Source organism: Malus sylvestris, chromosome 7 (assembly GCF_916048215.2).
Source record: "Malus sylvestris chromosome 7, drMalSylv7.2, whole genome shotgun sequence".
Lineage (NCBI taxonomy): Eukaryota > Viridiplantae > Streptophyta > Magnoliopsida > Rosales > Rosaceae > Malus > Malus sylvestris.
The window spans coordinates 8,400,947-8,417,251 of NC_062266.1; the positions used below are offsets into that span (position 1 = coordinate 8,400,947).

At 36.6% G+C, this 16,305-nt stretch overlaps 3 protein-coding genes across 4 annotated transcripts; 1 reads left to right on the forward strand and 2 right to left on the reverse strand.

Moving 5' to 3' along the window:
* Positions 1–2,026: 2,026 nt before the first annotated feature.
* LOC126630395 (3-hydroxyisobutyryl-CoA hydrolase 1-like) lies at positions 2,027–9,154 on the reverse strand. Its single transcript, XM_050300511.1, has 14 exons — positions 8,944–9,154; positions 8,542–8,622; positions 7,839–7,907; positions 6,558–6,621; positions 6,248–6,327; positions 6,026–6,109; positions 5,027–5,111; positions 4,765–4,850; positions 4,466–4,587; positions 3,912–3,972; positions 3,636–3,737; positions 3,016–3,117; positions 2,900–2,941; positions 2,027–2,421 (listed from the first exon to the last, which is right to left on the reverse strand). The coding sequence occupies exons 1-14, from the start codon at positions 8,983–8,985 to the stop codon at positions 2,284–2,286; spliced, it is 1,158 nt and encodes a 385-aa protein (XP_050156468.1). The 5' UTR covers positions 8,986–9,154; the 3' UTR covers positions 2,027–2,283.
* Positions 9,155–10,370: 1,216 nt separating this feature from the next.
* Positions 10,371–13,844, forward strand: LOC126629868 (uric acid degradation bifunctional protein TTL). 2 transcript variants are annotated; one of them, XM_050300010.1, is made up of 5 exons: positions 10,371–10,694; positions 11,400–11,457; positions 11,680–11,781; positions 12,810–12,966; positions 13,169–13,844. In XM_050300010.1, the coding sequence occupies exons 1-5, from the start codon at positions 10,468–10,470 to the stop codon at positions 13,627–13,629; spliced, it is 1,005 nt and encodes a 334-aa protein (XP_050155967.1). In that variant the 5' UTR covers positions 10,371–10,467; the 3' UTR covers positions 13,630–13,844. The 2 variants fall into 2 exon arrangements, with proteins under 2 accessions (XP_050155967.1, XP_050155968.1); XM_050300011.1 differs by having other exon boundaries at positions 13,172–13,844.
* Position 13,845: 1 nt separating this feature from the next.
* On the reverse strand, positions 13,846–15,548 carry LOC126630061 (uncharacterized). Its single transcript, XM_050300228.1, has 3 exons — positions 15,457–15,548; positions 14,754–15,374; positions 13,846–13,865 (listed from the first exon to the last, which is right to left on the reverse strand). Exons 2-3 carry the CDS (start codon positions 15,358–15,360, stop codon positions 13,846–13,848), a joined length of 627 nt encoding a protein of 208 aa, XP_050156185.1. The 5' UTR covers positions 15,361–15,374; positions 15,457–15,548.
* Positions 15,549–16,305: the final 757 nt, after the last annotated feature.

The following is a 16,305-nucleotide window of genomic DNA, read 5'->3' on the forward strand; positions in this document are numbered from 1 at the left end:
GAAGAGCGAAAGGACCCCCAAATCCAGCACGTCTGTTGGCACAAGAACCATCAATATTAACCTTAAGCCACCCATCGATCAACAACTCCAAAACACTGGAATAAGGGATGGAGCCCAATAAAAAGTGGCAAGATACCCAATAAAGAGAAAATAGGCAACACTAAAGACGATGAGCTACAACTCAAGAAACACACTGAGGCCGAGTCACGAAACCGAGCCCGCTAGCCAGCACTTGGTATAATCCAATGAAGCAAACTTGCCCTTAAACCAGAGACTTAAAACTCATACATAAGTAAGGTTCTAAACAACGCTAAGCAGTAGTCGGTCGATAAGATGTGGCCTAGCGCATAAGCTGCCAGGCGGGGCCTAGGTGGACTAAGAGGATTTAAGTAAATTTGTTATATATCATATAAAATAAGTGCATATTTATACTTAAAAAATACATAATTGTAGGGGGATACATAAATTGCGAAATAAAATGACATATAGATTATATAGTATTAGAACATTGTGAAAACTTGGGAAACAAACATATAATGTGTGTTCATCCAAGTATTCAACAAGTCTCTTACATTTTATTGAAGAAAAAAAATGCAAAATGAAAGTTATTGATTGTATGTCTAAGTCTAGGCAGTCTAGGCGATATTTCTTAATTTTCAAATGCTAAGGGATTAATCGACGCGGTGGCCAGCAACTTAACTCCTAAGTGGCACTAAGTGGGAATTTTTAAAACAGTAATATAAGTCTCTGGTGAAGTTAAGACCCAAATTTGAGTTTCAAATTTCGGTTTTTAGACTTTGGGATTTCCAATGAATTTGAGTGTTCAGTTGAAAAAAAATTTAAAAAAAACAAATAATAATACTTTATACCTTTTTGAGAAGTTTGTAGCTTACTTGGTAAGAGCATTCATGTTTGTACCTTTGTACCTCATGTTCCTTCCTCAATTGGTATAAAAATGATATATCCTCACTTGGTATAAAATTATATATATTGTAGGTTTGAATTTTGTGGGTAATAAGTTCGATACAAATTTATCTTCCACTTCTTGGTGTAAATATATGTAGTATAAATAATAAAAGAGAGAAGGAGGCAACAACCGGGCTTTAGGGAAAACACAAGTCAAAACCAATGCATTGACACTCAAAAATTATAAAGTTCCTACGAAGTGAACTGCTGTTTTATATTCTCTCTTTGTGTAGTTGAACGGTGAAACCAGACTATGATACCAACAAGTTGTTCATTTGTGTTCAACTACTGAAAGGCATTCCAGTACAATATGCATATCAGCATTACCGGTTGCAATACTCAGCAAGTTCAATCTCAGTTGCCAAATTCAAACGTGCAGAAAGATGATAAAAGAAGAACATTAATATCGACAAATGAATGCCTCACTTGATACATTGTGGGGAAATTTTATTTAAACCCATTAATCCTCTTTCCACACCCAACTTAGAAATTTTGTCCCACAAACTTACCATTTTACCCTCAAATACAAAATTTACAAACTTGAAAAAATTACACACATAAACCCACCAACCACCTACCCTGGCAACAACCGGACTTGATTATGGTCGTCATCAAGCAACCAATCGACAACCTTGCTAGGCTGGTTAAGACCAAGCCTTTCTTGAAGATCATACAATTGGATTGCAGTGGGTACCGATAGCCTCACCCGCCGATCTCGAAGCCCTCTTATGGTGCAAACCTTGCTATGCCTGTCCTTTCCTCCAAAAGCTCGGGACGCACGCACAATCCTTGGATCCTTCAACCTTGGCCATGGAGGTTATGAACGAGATAAATTAGGGTTTGATGAGATTTTATTAGCTTTTATGGCGACACATTCTCTTGATGTCGTTGAAGACCACAACCACCCTCCACTATATTTTTGCTGTTCTTCTCCACCCTCCGGCAATCCATTTTCCAATTTCCGGTAGCCAATTGTGGCTGGAATTTTCGCCAGTTGATAATATCTTTCTACACCCATATTTTCTTTAGGGCATAATTGAAATATAAAATTTAACAAAAATTTAATGGGTGTAGAAATAAGTTTATTGGGTCCAAATAAAATTTCCCTACATTGTGCAGAGTTGTGTTCATAGGCTTTAACCATGAGTATACAGATTTATATCATTTGGCTGAAACAAGAAATGCCTACTACCGAGCCATTCGGTTTTATTACCATGAACTTGGGCGGTGTTTTTATATGTACCTGCTGAAGTGCGAACTTAAACTAAATGGCCTTGACAAGTTACAAGGTCTGAGTAGGTAGAAACGGCGGAGTACTCAAAGCTTGGCAATGGCAGTTGCAGGCAAATTTGATCTTACAAGGAGCTTTAATTCTTCCCATCCTTCATCATCCAACTTAGAGAAGTATTGCTCAACCATATGGTTTGTGACGAGCTCCAATTTGGAAGGCTCCCACTGCATGAAGAACCAAGAGAAGAATCCAAAGAAAATTAAAGCGCAAAATACACACATATTTGTATGATAAAGACATATATACACAGCCAGATATGTGTGTATGTGTGCGCGCGTGTGATGAGTAAGCACATAACAGGGATTCTACACCCAAAATTAATTGTCCTGTTGGCATTAGAGCAAAAATTTATTAGGCGTTTCAATGCCTTCGCGTCCAAACATGAAAAAGTCAGGATGAGCAAAAGCAAGAATATCCTCATTCTAAGACAAGGGCCACTTTGTCGTAGCACAACCATCAATGTCGTACATAGATTTAAATGTTTCATGTTTTAGGTTCCCAGTAAAGGTTAACAGAAAATAAGTCAATTTAGAATGTTTAAATACTTTTGTTGATTATAATTAGATGATTATACACCTTCAGTATATGTTGATTACTTGCGCAGATGATCTATCAAGAGAAAAGTAATAAAATGTCATTTACCTTTGGGTTCTTATCCTTGTCCAGCAATAAAGCTCTGCAACCCTGCAATTAGAAGCAAGGCTTGAGTCACCCGAGAAAACAAAAACAATGTGGATACACTACTTGAACAAGCTAACCTCTCTGAAGTCCTTGCTGACTTCTCCTTTCACAACATGTGAAACCATTCTATATTCACGAACAAGGCACTGACCAACTCCCTGAAGTCTTCCTTCTCTCATCTAAAGCCGAAAGGAACACATAAATACCAAGCCCAAAAAATTTCCAATTCAATCTCATACAACGCAAAGTGTCTTAATGTTTGTCCTCAGCGTATTATGAAACTTCCAAGCTTTAGGTGATATTTGTGTGGTATACAATGCCTCATTTTGTGCTAAGAGAAAATAAAAAGAAATATTTGCCTTTCAGAACCATCATATGTGAGCGATAACTTTTTATTTCACCTTACTATAGTGAATTCCACTTTACTCCCTTCAAATTTGTCCAATGTAAGCTGCTTAACAAATTTTAGTTTTGTTATACAAACAATTTATGGACGAAGAGGGAATTCATATTTTTAGAATATACTTATGGAACCCTATACCATCTGCCCTGTGCATAACAAGCAATCTTTTTCTTGCCCTGTATAAGGAGTAAAAAAACAATCTAGTATCATACCAGTTCTACACAAACTAATGATAAGTAATTTTGATATGCGACAATTAACCAACTGCAATTTTAAGTCCTGCAGTAGAAATACCGATCTCAAAGAAATCTTCAAACTCATTGGTGATGCCTTCTTTAAAGCTTGAATTGTTGAAGTTAGCCAAGCATCCGCTCCGTTTGGAGCCTCCTCATCCTCCTTTAATACAAATCATAGGTCGTCAAGTAAAGTATACATGCTTAATCTACAAGTTGAACACTAAACATAAACTAATTAAGTACCAAGCCAAAAGAGTAATAAACTTTCCAAAGATCCAGAACGCAGAGAACATCAAACCAAGCCTTCCAATATTTTAAATTCAAATCAACTTACAAGGGCAGATACAATTTCTTCTACAGTTCTTCTAGAAAAGCACTTGTCTATAACATCCATCCTGTATTCAAAACAGCTGAAAATTACAAAAAACATATTCCCAGGTTTTCATTTTTGAGAATATATAACCAGTTCAACAAATGATGGGTCTAGTTGAACTAATAGACACATCAATTTCTGGACTACGCAACGGATTTGTTAAACTTGACCAATTTTACATCTAGAAACTTTTAAGTGTGTAGCAACTTAGACATTGTAACTGTTAGATGTGCTTCAACCATTAAAATAACGAATATACTGAGGAATGTAGTTGGTGTCCAAAGTTTTATGGTGTTCATGCTTCCACTGTGGTGATCCAAATGGTTATAAAATCTTGTGAGTTCCACTTGATAATCCATTGGAAGAAAAATAAGATCACGCAGAACAGTGAATTCCATTAATGGAAAGTTCAAAGCGACTTGTGCATGAGAATTGCAGTCCGTTAAAAGAAAAAAAAAGAAAAGAAAAACATCCTAGAAAAAATAGTTAAAGAAAAAAGGAACAGAAATACTAACCGGTAGTACGCACTTTTCTTCTTCAGAGCTGGACTGTGAGAGTATTTATCTATGACTGCTTGAATAATGGCAAAATCACTTGAATCAACTCTGTATAAAGCTTCTTCTAACAAAGACAATCTCTGTCAATAAACCAACCACAAGCACTCAAGTTTCAAACGGAAGGAATAACATGCTGCTACTTGTTATGATTCTTAACCAGCATAACTCCTTAGCCAATCAGGTCATCTTCTTCTTGTTAAGTTTCAATTAGGACCATTGGAATAGATAAAATATGACGATAATTAGAGATAACACACCGTTGATGGAACAAAGTGTGTTGCAAGACTGCAAGCAAGCATTTCAGCACCATCCAATCTGGTACCTGTAAGACCAACATATTCTCCTGCAATGCACATAGGGGAGAAGGGGCAATCAATACTTGAGAACAAAGATAGTAAATAAGATTGAGCACATGCAATACTTCCCACTTTACCCTTCATACAAAAGACAGTACAGGAAAAAAAAAATTATTTATTGAAGTCAAACAAACATGTAAACCAGAGACATTACAGAAATTACCGAAGAATCCAGGAAGCCTGGACAAGTAATAAGAGGCACCTACATCCGGAAAAAGTCCCAAAGCAGTTTCTGGCATTGCAAAAACCTGTAAAGGATTCATAAGAAATACAAGGGATTAAGTTGCTACTAAAAAGACAGATATCTTTGCAATTGCCTCCCCAAATGCAGTAAAAGATCTGGACCATTCGGTGGGATACCAACAACGTAGCAACAAATAACAGTCTGCAGATTTCTTGCTTTTACTTGTAGAAAACAACAGATCCCTCCTCTTCTTTCCCAATACAAAGGTCAAACCATAATCTCAAATCGTACACATAGCTTGGGAATTCATGCATCCCCTTGGCGCTTTTATAATGGGAACTTATGTACCTTCCTTGCATGCTTGTTCTTTACAAGTTCCCCATTTAGCTCAGAAAATCTTAGCCATCCATAAATATAAAGAAATGCTACATTTTAATCTCTGATACGTGCAATATATGTCATCAATATTTTTTGACACAATTTCAGCATACGCCTTATAGACTATATTATCTCAAAGCCCATGGACTTTGGCCATGAAACAGAAAACGTGTTTTATATTCTTTAAGTCCTAGAAAGGTTATGTCTTCATTCCTTGATCGGGTTAACTCATACTTACAGATTTTCAATGTATTCACAGAAACATTGGATCCATATAAAGCAACAAAATTATTATTGATGTACAACAAAAAGTAATGAGATTATTTTCAAGATATTGAAGTGACAAAATAACTAGCATCTCACAATGGACAATTAACTGCAATGCTTACAGATAGAGCATTGAAATTTTCCATATAGTGCACTCAGAATTTTCACGTGTAATTCAGTCTTATCCTACTGTGATAACATAAGAGAAGTTAACTTCCCATAGTTTAAAACAAAGAGGGAAAATAGAGAAAACAAAAAGATTAAATAGTTCAAATCAAAAGGATGCAACCAAAATTACTCCTAACTTCAGACCTTAGATAAAGTGAGACATACCGAATTCTCAGTTGCAACACGGAATCTTCCATGTATTGAAGCACCAGCCCCACCTCCCATGACAATCCCGTCCAGAATTGAAACCTTCAATGATGTCATGCTAACAGTAAGAAAAACATATTTTTTTAAATAAAGCTAAATTGATTAAGAAATAATACCTCTGATACCAGAACTGAATAAATATTAATATGAAAACAGCACTTAACAAAGGAACTGGGTCACCTGGGGTTTACTGTATGTTGCCAGCAAATAATTCAAGGTATACTCCTTTTGAAAAAAATAAGCAGCTAATCTCCAATTTCCTAAGTTATAATGCAACAGGGTGATATCAGGTTGAAAGTAATTTACTGCATCTTACAAATAGATACTCAACATTTTCACACAGCTAAGCAGAACGGGAAATGGAAAATTTAATAACAGTTAGGTGTCCACCTAAACTGAAGCTATTGCTCATTGCGTGATGTTAATGATCAGTAAATATGCTCAATAAAAATAGAAAAAGAAAAGACAGATGAAAAAAAAGCAGTTGTGCCTTCATTAATCTGACGAACCACAGCCGCTACATCTCCACCAGCACAAAAGGCTCTTCCTTTCCCCTAGAAAAACATAAACAGATCATACACATGTCATAATGTTTTACTTTCACTGTCTTGCTGAATACAGGAGTATGATCATTCAATTATTAATTCAATCAAAGCTTTAGTGGATAAAAGCACAGCCTCTATCCATCACGATACATTATACACCAAAATAAATTATGTTTTCAGGTCAAATCCCCATCCTTTTGGATTGCCACTACGCAAGCAAACTAAAACCGGCCGAAAATGAAAAAGAATACCAAGTTGGTATTGGTTTAAAGCCAAGAGACTGTAAAACTTCTATGCTCTCAACCATTTATAAGCAAAATGATCAGGCTGAATTTTTAAGTGGGGCTGCAAGTGGTATGAAACATGCACTCCCAATAAACTTAAAATCCTCTTTCTTGGAGAAAATCGAACAGAATCTAAAGACGAGCTTACATCTTAACAGGATTGTAGGTTCACAACATCAAGCCAAAGACTTTGGTGCTAATATTTATATACAAAACTCAAAAGAAAATGTAAGCACACAACATAGGTCTGTGAAAAAGAGTGATAACTTAAATGCTTAGACATTAACCAACATCAAATATCCCAAATTAAAGATCAACTGCATATGGCTAGTAATTCATTCTAAGACAATATTCTTTGTTTGTACCATACTTGACCAATCCTGAAACTACTGAGCACCGGTCAACGTTATACCGTCAATGACCCAGAAGAGTTTTCTTCCAACCAGGAGGCCAATCACAGTGCGACACGTGTCGACATCAGAAACCAATCATAGCGCGACACGTGTTAACATCAGAAGCCAATCACAACACGACACATGTCAATGTCAAAACAAAGCTAGAAACTTTCTTCTATAAAAGGAGATCATTCTCCTGCAATATTTCCTAATGTCATTTGTACTAAATCATTCATTAGTACTCACTAAAGGAGAGCTTGAACTTATATACTTGTGTAAACCCTTTACAATTAATGAGAACTCCTTTACTCCGTGGACGTAGCCAATCTGGGTGAACCACGTACATCTTGTGTTTGCTTCCCTGTCCCTATCCATTTACATACATATCCACACTAGTGATTGGAGTCATCTAGCCAAGGTCACAAACTTAACACTTTCTGTTGTACCAAAATCCTCACTGATTTTGTGCATCAACATTCTTCTTTCTTGTTTCTCATTGAGAAAGTTTAAATATAATACATAAAACTAGAGTATGGAAGAAGAGTACCTTGACAATTACCAACTTGACATTAGCATCATCCTCAAAGGCAAGAAAATGCTCCAACAGACGAGAAATCTACCAAAAAACAATAAAAAAAAAAACTAGAAATGAGAACCATTATTTTCTTGTATCACCAAGACCTATATTAACCACACCTTGTAGCCATGGAGATAATATCACTGCATGAAAAAGCATGACATAGCTTTACGCAGATTAATTTAATCATCTAACGGTCGATTAAAAGATGAAGCAGGCAACAAAAGACTCAGAATAAAGAATGTCTGAAGACCAAAAAATTTCTTGAATTACTGCTTGATTTCTGCGTACTTTTGTACTTTGGAAAGACCACATTCCTCTTATACTTTTGTACCATAACCATTTCCACCTTTGATTTCAACATGATGCCTCTCGGGACCTTCAAGGGCTGATATGATTCTTAAAACAGTATATACCTTCTTTTTTGTTGAAAAAATAAAAATAAAAAATAGATAAAATAGTTTGAGGAGGTATACATTCTTTTAAATTTTATCCTTGAAATTGTATAATCTATTTCAGAACTTGAATTATAGAAGTGGAGTTACAAATAAAAAATAATACAGACACGAAATATAAATCGTAAAACATAGACACAAGATGAAAACGGGAAAAAGAGTATGCTCTCAAACTATCAACAAAAGCAATAAAGTACATGTACATGATAGGGCGATACCATATCAAAGTTAAGGGCATTCAACTGCCGAGGCCGGTTCAATGTCAATGTCCTCGCAATCAAATTCTTCTGTACCAGAACCTATCAGATAACATGAACAAAACATAAGGCTTCAGTTCAGACAAATATTAGGCAAGAATTGAAATAAAACGTACTATATTTCTCACATAATCCACATTTCTACAATAACAATTTCCGACCCAATTCAGGAAAACAATCAAAAATTGGAATTTAACCATTAGAAATACAAATTTTAAGATGTCCGATGCTCCATTCCTAATTTTCCCAGTAGCCAAACAGAAAATAATATGGATTGAATTAAAACAGAAGAAATATATACAGATACACATATATGTATATATGTATAGTAAAGGGTATGAATGGAATAGAAAATTGGTTCACCGAATCTCCTTCGCGCGGGATAGAGGTAATAGAAGAAGCCATGGTAGTACTGGAAACGCACTGAAAGTCTGAAACGACCGAGACAGGCGCACGCCTGAAGCTTTTGGATACTGGTTTCAGCTGAATATGGCGGGACAGATTGCTGGGTCTTTTTACCGGTCCAAAAATTGGTTGGGTCCACTAGTTAGAGTGCTGACGCAAACCATTTGGATTTGGCAGAGCAGCCTCGGACTCCAGTCCACTTTAAACATCCTCTAGTATTCAACTTACGTAGCGGAAATGATTAGGATTGTGTGAGCAATTTAAATGTTATCACATCGCCATTTAGTATTACGGTTTAATAGTATTTCTTTTATTTGTAAATGAAATGTTTTCAATTTGATTTTCGGTAAAAACGAATTTGAATCACATTATTGCTATCACTTTGTAAGGTTCCTTAATGTAGATAATATCGTTTGTTAAGAAAAAAAACGAATTTCAATTAGCCACCTTCTATTTGCTTGCGATTATGAGAATTTTGAGGTCGTATGAGAGGGCTTAAGAAGAAACGTCAAGAGGCCAAAACAGGATGATGTGACTCGGTGCTGACAATCGCAAAAGATATCCGGGGCTCCTTATGCTGGTGGGTTGCAACAACAACACTTATTTCGGGCACACCAAAGAATGTCAATGGAAATGCCTTAAACGCTCAAAAGGGCGGCTCCTTAATGTATACTGTAGGGGTGTTTTCTTGTGCCCAAGACCTTTTGTGACAACCTTAATTGAATGATAACGGCGTTGTGGTGGAATGGAGCTAATGACGGATGTCGTACTCATTGGTTCAAGTGGGATACTTTGTGTGCCCCAAAAGAGGGGAAGACACAAATGTATTTTTTTTTTTTAATTATAGAAAGTATAGAATGCAAAATGAGATTTTTCGATTGCCGATAACAATCCTCTTTAGTTATTGCCCCATTTAATTTTTCCGAAGCCTCGTTTGTTCTCCAACGCCTCCTTTCATTTACAACTCGAGGTAAAATTCATTAATCTACTCTCACCATGACTAATCATTGAAAAAGTTCAATTTTATGGTTGCTAATTGCATGTGATTCAGTTTACCCTTATCTATTTTTCTTCTTAAAATAGGACAATTGATGGAAGTCTCGCATTTTTAGGCCCGAGAAGACTCACATTTAGCCTCTCCCTGACCAGCAACGGGTTTCGAACCCAAGACCTTCAGTTTTTAGTTTGAAGGAAGTCTCGCAATCCATCATTTACTACTGAGCCACCAGCTCATGGTTGGTTAAGAAGAAAAAAAATTTACGCTTATCTCAACCAAATTGAAAAGATGAAGTAACGTACATGACATAAGTGGAAACAAAATAAAGTCCAGGGTTTAAAGTGAAATTTACTCCATTACTTTGGCATATAGCTAAAAGTAAGCCATTTTCTATTCAAACGCAACTGTTTGCTGTGCTGCCCAGAACCCAGTCTCGTAGTATCAGAGAGAGTTTTCAATTTCTCATCTTTTGAAGAAAAGGAGAAATGGGATTGAAATTTGAGGAGGAGGAGTTCTTAGCTTGCTGCGCAAGCACCAAATTCGCCAAAGAAATGGCGAAGGCGTCACCTTTCTCATCTCTCGACGAAGCTGTGACTGCCGCCAGAGACATCTGGTTCAACAAGGTCGATGTCAATGGCTGGCTCCAATCGTTCTCCGCTCATCCTCAGATCGGAAACTCGCCTTCGCCTTCTTCTCACTCCACCTCTGCTCAGTTCGGTTCTTAATCTCACTTTTCTTATTTAATTGCCGTTTTTGTTGATAATTCACAAATTTTTACTCAAATCTTGACAACCCATGAAGGAAATCGGCATAATTGAATTAAATTACTTGAATTTGCACACCATCGATGATCAGATGGATTGTTGTTAGCGTAAATTTTAGTGTTTAATTAAACCTAATTACAATAAAAATTGGAAATTTTGAATCTTCCAAAAGATGCCCAATTGGATTTTGGCTCATCAAAAAGCATCCTGGGTATTGGCGTATGGAGTTGATTCATGTCATCAATGGGTTTGCTTTTTTTTTTTTTCCTTCCCGTCTCGATTTAGATTCTAATTCTTGATTAATTTTTTGTATTCAGTTAATTGTAATGCTATTCTATCTTTAGTTTACGTTTGAATGTGCTAAACAAATAGGTTGCCTTCAATATTTGAGTGCTGAGTAATAAGCCATGTGGTGTTTGAGCTTAGTGTTATTTACCATCAAGATGAGGCCTTTAAAGTTTAAATCTTTTGCTGGACCGCTTGACGTTTTACTAGCTCCTTACCGAGTCCAAAAAACATTAGCGACAAATACGAGTGGAGTGCCCTTGTTCTTTGTGGGCTAGTTGATGCTAATTAATCGCCTTTCTTTCTCCATTAGTCATTTTAGATATGCAAATGCAATGATATTGAAGTGATGAAGCATTCATTTGTAGGTGGAGTAAGGGAGAGCAGGCAACTGCTGTAGCAACTGCCACTAGTTCTAGTTTGCAGGTTAGTATGCTTCAGATACTTTATGCATATCTTTGAAGTCGTAATTCCCCCTTCAAATGAAACCAAACATATTCAAGGTTTCCCTCTATTTCATCCTGTTTTAGTTTGCAGAAGTGAAAGGATTAAAAATAGTTTGATATTTCAATTTCTGTTTGTTTATGTGAAAGTTATGATCAGAGTATTTTTTCTTTTACTTAAATATTATCCACCTGGCTTTTGTAGGAACTGGCTGAATGGAATGCTAAATACAGGCAGAAGTTTGGTTTTGTATTTCTTATTTGTGCATCTGGAAAGAGTTCTGATGGGATACTTGCTGAGTTGAAGGTAGATTTTCACTTTCAGTCCCTTTTTTTGTTAAAATTTCCAAATGTTAAAAGATTATATATGTGACCCTGATGAGAATTATAGAATAGCTTGCAGAGATATACTAGCGTTTAAGTCAATGGATTCAACGTACTGAAACTATTTCATTTTGAGAATTTCAGTTTAAGCGTTTTCATTAATAGAAGTTTCTTTAAACTCAATGCAGAACGAATTTGTTTACTCGATAACTTTTGGTTTGCATATTCTGGCTTAATTAACATTTTTCATGGGAAACAAAGACTAAAAAATCAAACAATCAAAGTCAATAATTTACAAAAATCACTCTCTTATAGATGAACTATCAAGGACAATAGTAGTTTGTTGGAATATAACAAGTGTCTCTACCGGTTATTGAGGCCCAGAAGGATGGCTAAAACCTCACTCTGACCTCTATATTGGCACTTGCGCCCCATTTTTATCTTGGGAGATTCAATTATTCCTTTCCCACCAATTCGCTCCAAAAAAACAAAGCGATTAAAAATACTTTTAAAGAACTTTAGCCTCGCTATTTTTCCCAGAAAACAATGTTTGGCAGGATGGTGGGGTAAACCAGCTCAGTTTTGCCTCTACGAAGAGCTTAAGCCAAAATTTTAATGTTTTCCGCTAATGAAGAAATAAATAAAGAATGTGTTCCACTCCATAGAAAGTGTGTACAAAAGACAGGAGATAGCCTGCAGTTTAGAAGTCGCCCTAAAGCATACGTTGACTAACATAGTTCTTATATTAGCATTTGCGATTGGGTAAACAATGACCAAGCTTGAAGAGAAGTAGTTATTGTCCTTAATCTTTATTATGTGTAAGCAAATATTTTTCTTGCAGCTTATAAAGGAAATGTATAGACCACATGAGATGTTCACCAGAACTTCCGCTGATGTTTATGTTGTGATGCCTGTTGAGTGAGGAGAAGGATACCTTCTGCGAGGACCATGCTCTACAGATTCTGCATAAATTGTTACTCAAATTAATAGATGTACTTTTCCTCTTTGCAGAAACGATATCCAAACAGGCCAATAGTTGAGTTCGAGATTGCAGCTCAGGAGCAGATGAAAATAACTGAGCTACGCCTTGCGAAGCTGTTTGCAGCAAAAGAAAATGTTACTTCCACAGGCAACAAGAATCCTACAATTGTTGCGAAGAAAGCGGAAGGTATTGTAAATTTCTATTCCAGATCCTTCTCAAAATTGTGAGTTTTAGTCCGCTTAATGCTTATGCAGCTCTGGGCTTTGCTTGTCTGACAATGTTTATAACTCATGGATGACTCTTCTCTCCAGAGGAAGTCACTTCTCTTTCCTTTGCATTTGCTACTATTTCTAATTAATTTTTTTTTTATTAATTTTATGAACCCTAGAAGATCGTGTGAGCATTATTGGAGGGCATCTAACTGCTACTGCTTCTGAAGCTTCATCAGTAAAAACTTCTCAAGCTCCAACTCGAACCCGTCCACCCATCACAACCCATGTCTTGGATGTTTCTCGAGGATCTCCAGGTGCTGGAATTGAAGTGTGTTTAGAAATGTGGAAGGGTTTTCAACCTCGTCCGGTGTTTGGCGAGTCAAATGCAGGTGGTTGGGTATTTCAAGGGTCTTCGACTACAGATAATGATGGGCGAAGTGGTCAATTGATGAGCATCGTTGATGTAGTGAACCCAGGCATATACAGGATAAACTTTAACACAGGTAAGTTCTGCCCAGGCGGGTTCTTCCCTTATGTTTCTATCGTGTTTGAGATCAGAGAGTCACAGAAATTGGAACATTTTCATGTTCCTCTGCTGCTGTCGCCTTTCTCATTCACAACATACCGTGGAAGCTAGACGTGTGTGTAGTTCAGTCGATAAATAAATTGTCTGTAATTTTACTTGAGATTGAACTATGTATTAAATATATCGGAAAGCAATATCGATCTCCATGTGTTAGTGGTGAAAATATGAACAAAGATAATGTGAATGGCAGTTTCCTTGTAGGATGGGAAGAAATCTTTCTCATTTGCCACCTTGTTATAAATAGAGTGAGCTCTCCCAGTGTGAAAGTCACATCCCTGGGCTCAGCCCTGGGTCAAGGCCAAGGTATTAAATATTGGTAATCCAAAAACACGGAAATATCGATGGAAATATCGGGATAATATCGATATCGATAAAAATTACATGGAAACCACAGAAATTATAAGAAAAACTTGGAAATTTTTATTGAAACTTTGCAGGATGTTTATTTAGTCAATTATCTATTAGTTTATCACAAAAAATTAGAAGGAAATGCATTGCATGATGGATTTAACATTATCAAGTTGATTATATAGCGAGCTGACAAACATTGTGAGTGTAGAAAATATGTAGTAATTAATGAAAGAAGTATAAACACACCATAATCATTTATATATAATGAATTAGTACAATATTTTACACTTTAGTACCACATAGAGTTCCTATGAGGTTCAAATTTTTCACTATCTTCATCATCTCTATGTGTAGAGTGAGTGTATTGTGAAGAGTAGTTATCAAATGATAATTCCCCAAAATAGTTTTGCATGTAATTGTTAACATGCCACCCATATGGATCCGAGATTGGTTGAGGTTGTCCATAAGCAAAATCATTTGAAGGTTGAGTTTGGGATTGTTTTCATGAGTCGCTCGATTCCATCCCAACAGGAATGGGATATGAAGGGTAAGGAAATGGTTGGTTATGAGTATAACTATAGTTACTACTTCCCACTCCAACAGAGTCCGAAGTTCTAGATAACGAGTCATCTTCTTGACTTGACAAAATCTCTTTGCCTCTTTCTCTACGAGTCTAGTCCTTCCCTATGGCACCCATTCTTGGTCCTGCTCGCCTACTGCCATGGTCATCATCCTATGTTGCACGCGTGAAGTTTGCCTCACCAGTGAAGGGGTCATAAATCCGGGAGGTGCTCCATAATAGTTTCCATATCCACCACCACTACCTCCAGCTCCACTACCTTCAGCTCCACTGTATCCTTCATCATTCCCACCTCCGGTGGTAGGTGAGTCTCCTGATCTTGTACTAGAGCTATCATTAGTATCAGCACGATGTTGTGGTTGTGTAGGATTGGAAGAAGGTGGAATTCTAGTGTTTCTTGGTCTTGGGCGCAAAAGTTCTTCCAAAGAGTTAGCGCTGCTAGATCCCACCTCCTCCTCTAATACTCTTTCTACATTTATCCCTTCATTACGTGCTTCTTCAGCAACTCTGGAAGCTGGGTTGCCTTCATCATCATCTAAATGAAGATGTCTAATCCATTGATAAAGTTGGTTACCCTCTGTATCATCATCTTCACCAACAATATCAAACACATCTAGTGGGTCACCACGGTCGACATGATCTATTTCTGCTTCCTTATCTCGAATTTGAAGCTTCATGTTGTAGTAGCAATAAACTAATTTTTCCAACCTACTATGAGCCAACCTATTTCTTTGCTTTGTGTGTATGAGTGCAAATGTGCTCCAATTTCTTTCACAAGCAGATGAGGAAGCTGTTTGTGATAATACTTTGATTGCTAACTTTCTCACAGTTAGTGCATCGGTCCCATACATGATCCACCATTCAGCTACAATGAAAAACAATGTTGATAAGCTAATAACTCGAACAAATTCTATTATAAACTTATAGTGAAATATGTTTACACTCACTAGGAGATATTGTTGTTCGAGCAACAATTGATGTTGGTTCTCCAAAAGTTCTTCTTGCATCTTTAAACCATGTTAGCTGAATTCAATAAATCGTGTTAGTTTAATCCAACAAAGTAATTATTATAATTTAAGTAATTGTGTACCTTATTTCCAAATTGGCCAACTGTTGGTGATGCATGGTCTAATTTAGAGTATACATTATGTACAACACGTATAAGGGTACCATCATCTCCAAAACCGGGTTTGTATTGGTATCGAGGAGTCAAATAATATGCTGTTCAAAGAAACACATACTCTAATAAGAGAAACAATACTTATGCAACTAAATAAATGAATTGCAAATTATGACATAATTTATACCTGCTGCATGCAAATCGTGGTATAATGTTTTATACCATCGGTCTTCAATTATCTTTATGACCCACCTTGCACCATGTTTTCTTTCCAATTCATCCTTCACTACACGCATCAACTCATATACTGCCCCCATAGTAGGATACACTTCTGTGTCAACGATCCGTAAAACTTTGTAAAGAGGTTCAAACACTTGGCACACATGTTTTGATTGAGTCCAAAAAGCATGATCAAGCACTATACTTTCCACCATACGACCTGTATTTGAGCGGCTGAAATTGTGGTTGGCCCAATCGTCACTAGTGAATAGTTGCTTCAACCCTGCTTTCTTCTTAAGTAGGCTGTCTAATGCAATATAGTTGGTGGCGAATCGAATGGTAGCTGGACGAATAATTTCTCCTTTGCAAAATTCACGCATCTTTGCTAACAACCAACCGTGATTGTAAATATAATTTGTGATCGTTACATTCTCTATCTTCCCCATTGCCTCAAACA

Excerpts from the sequence above, each read along its gene's own strand:
- LOC126630061 (XM_050300228.1), bottom strand. The coding sequence starts at position 15,360 with ATGTATGGGACCGATGCACTAACTGTGAGAAAGTTAGCAATCAAAGTA. Across the intron at positions 13,866-14,753 it reads TGAAGGTAGTGGAGCTGGAG|GGCTGAGCCCAGGGATGTGA; the intron begins GTAGTGGTGGTG and ends GCCTTGACCCAG.
- LOC126630395 (XM_050300511.1), bottom strand. The coding sequence starts at position 8,985 with ATGGCTTCTTCTATTACCTCTATCCCGCGCGAAGGAGATTCG. Across the intron at positions 7,908-8,541 it reads ATGCCCTTAACTTTGATATG|ATTTCTCGTCTGTTGGAGCA; the intron begins GTATCGCCCTAT and ends GTTTTTTGGTAG. Across the intron at positions 2,422-2,899 it reads ACAAGGATAAGAACCCAAAG|TGGGAGCCTTCCAAATTGGA; the intron begins GTAAATGACATT and ends TTCTTCATGCAG.
- LOC126629868 (XM_050300010.1), top strand. The coding sequence starts at position 10,468 with ATGGGATTGAAATTTGAGGAGGAGGAGTTCTTAGCTTGCTGCGCAAGC. Across the intron at positions 10,695-11,399 it reads TCTCACTCCACCTCTGCTCA|GTGGAGTAAGGGAGAGCAGG; the intron begins GTTCGGTTCTTA and ends ATTCATTTGTAG. Across the intron at positions 12,967-13,168 it reads TGTTGCGAAGAAAGCGGAAG|AAGATCGTGTGAGCATTATT; the intron begins GTATTGTAAATT and ends TATGAACCCTAG.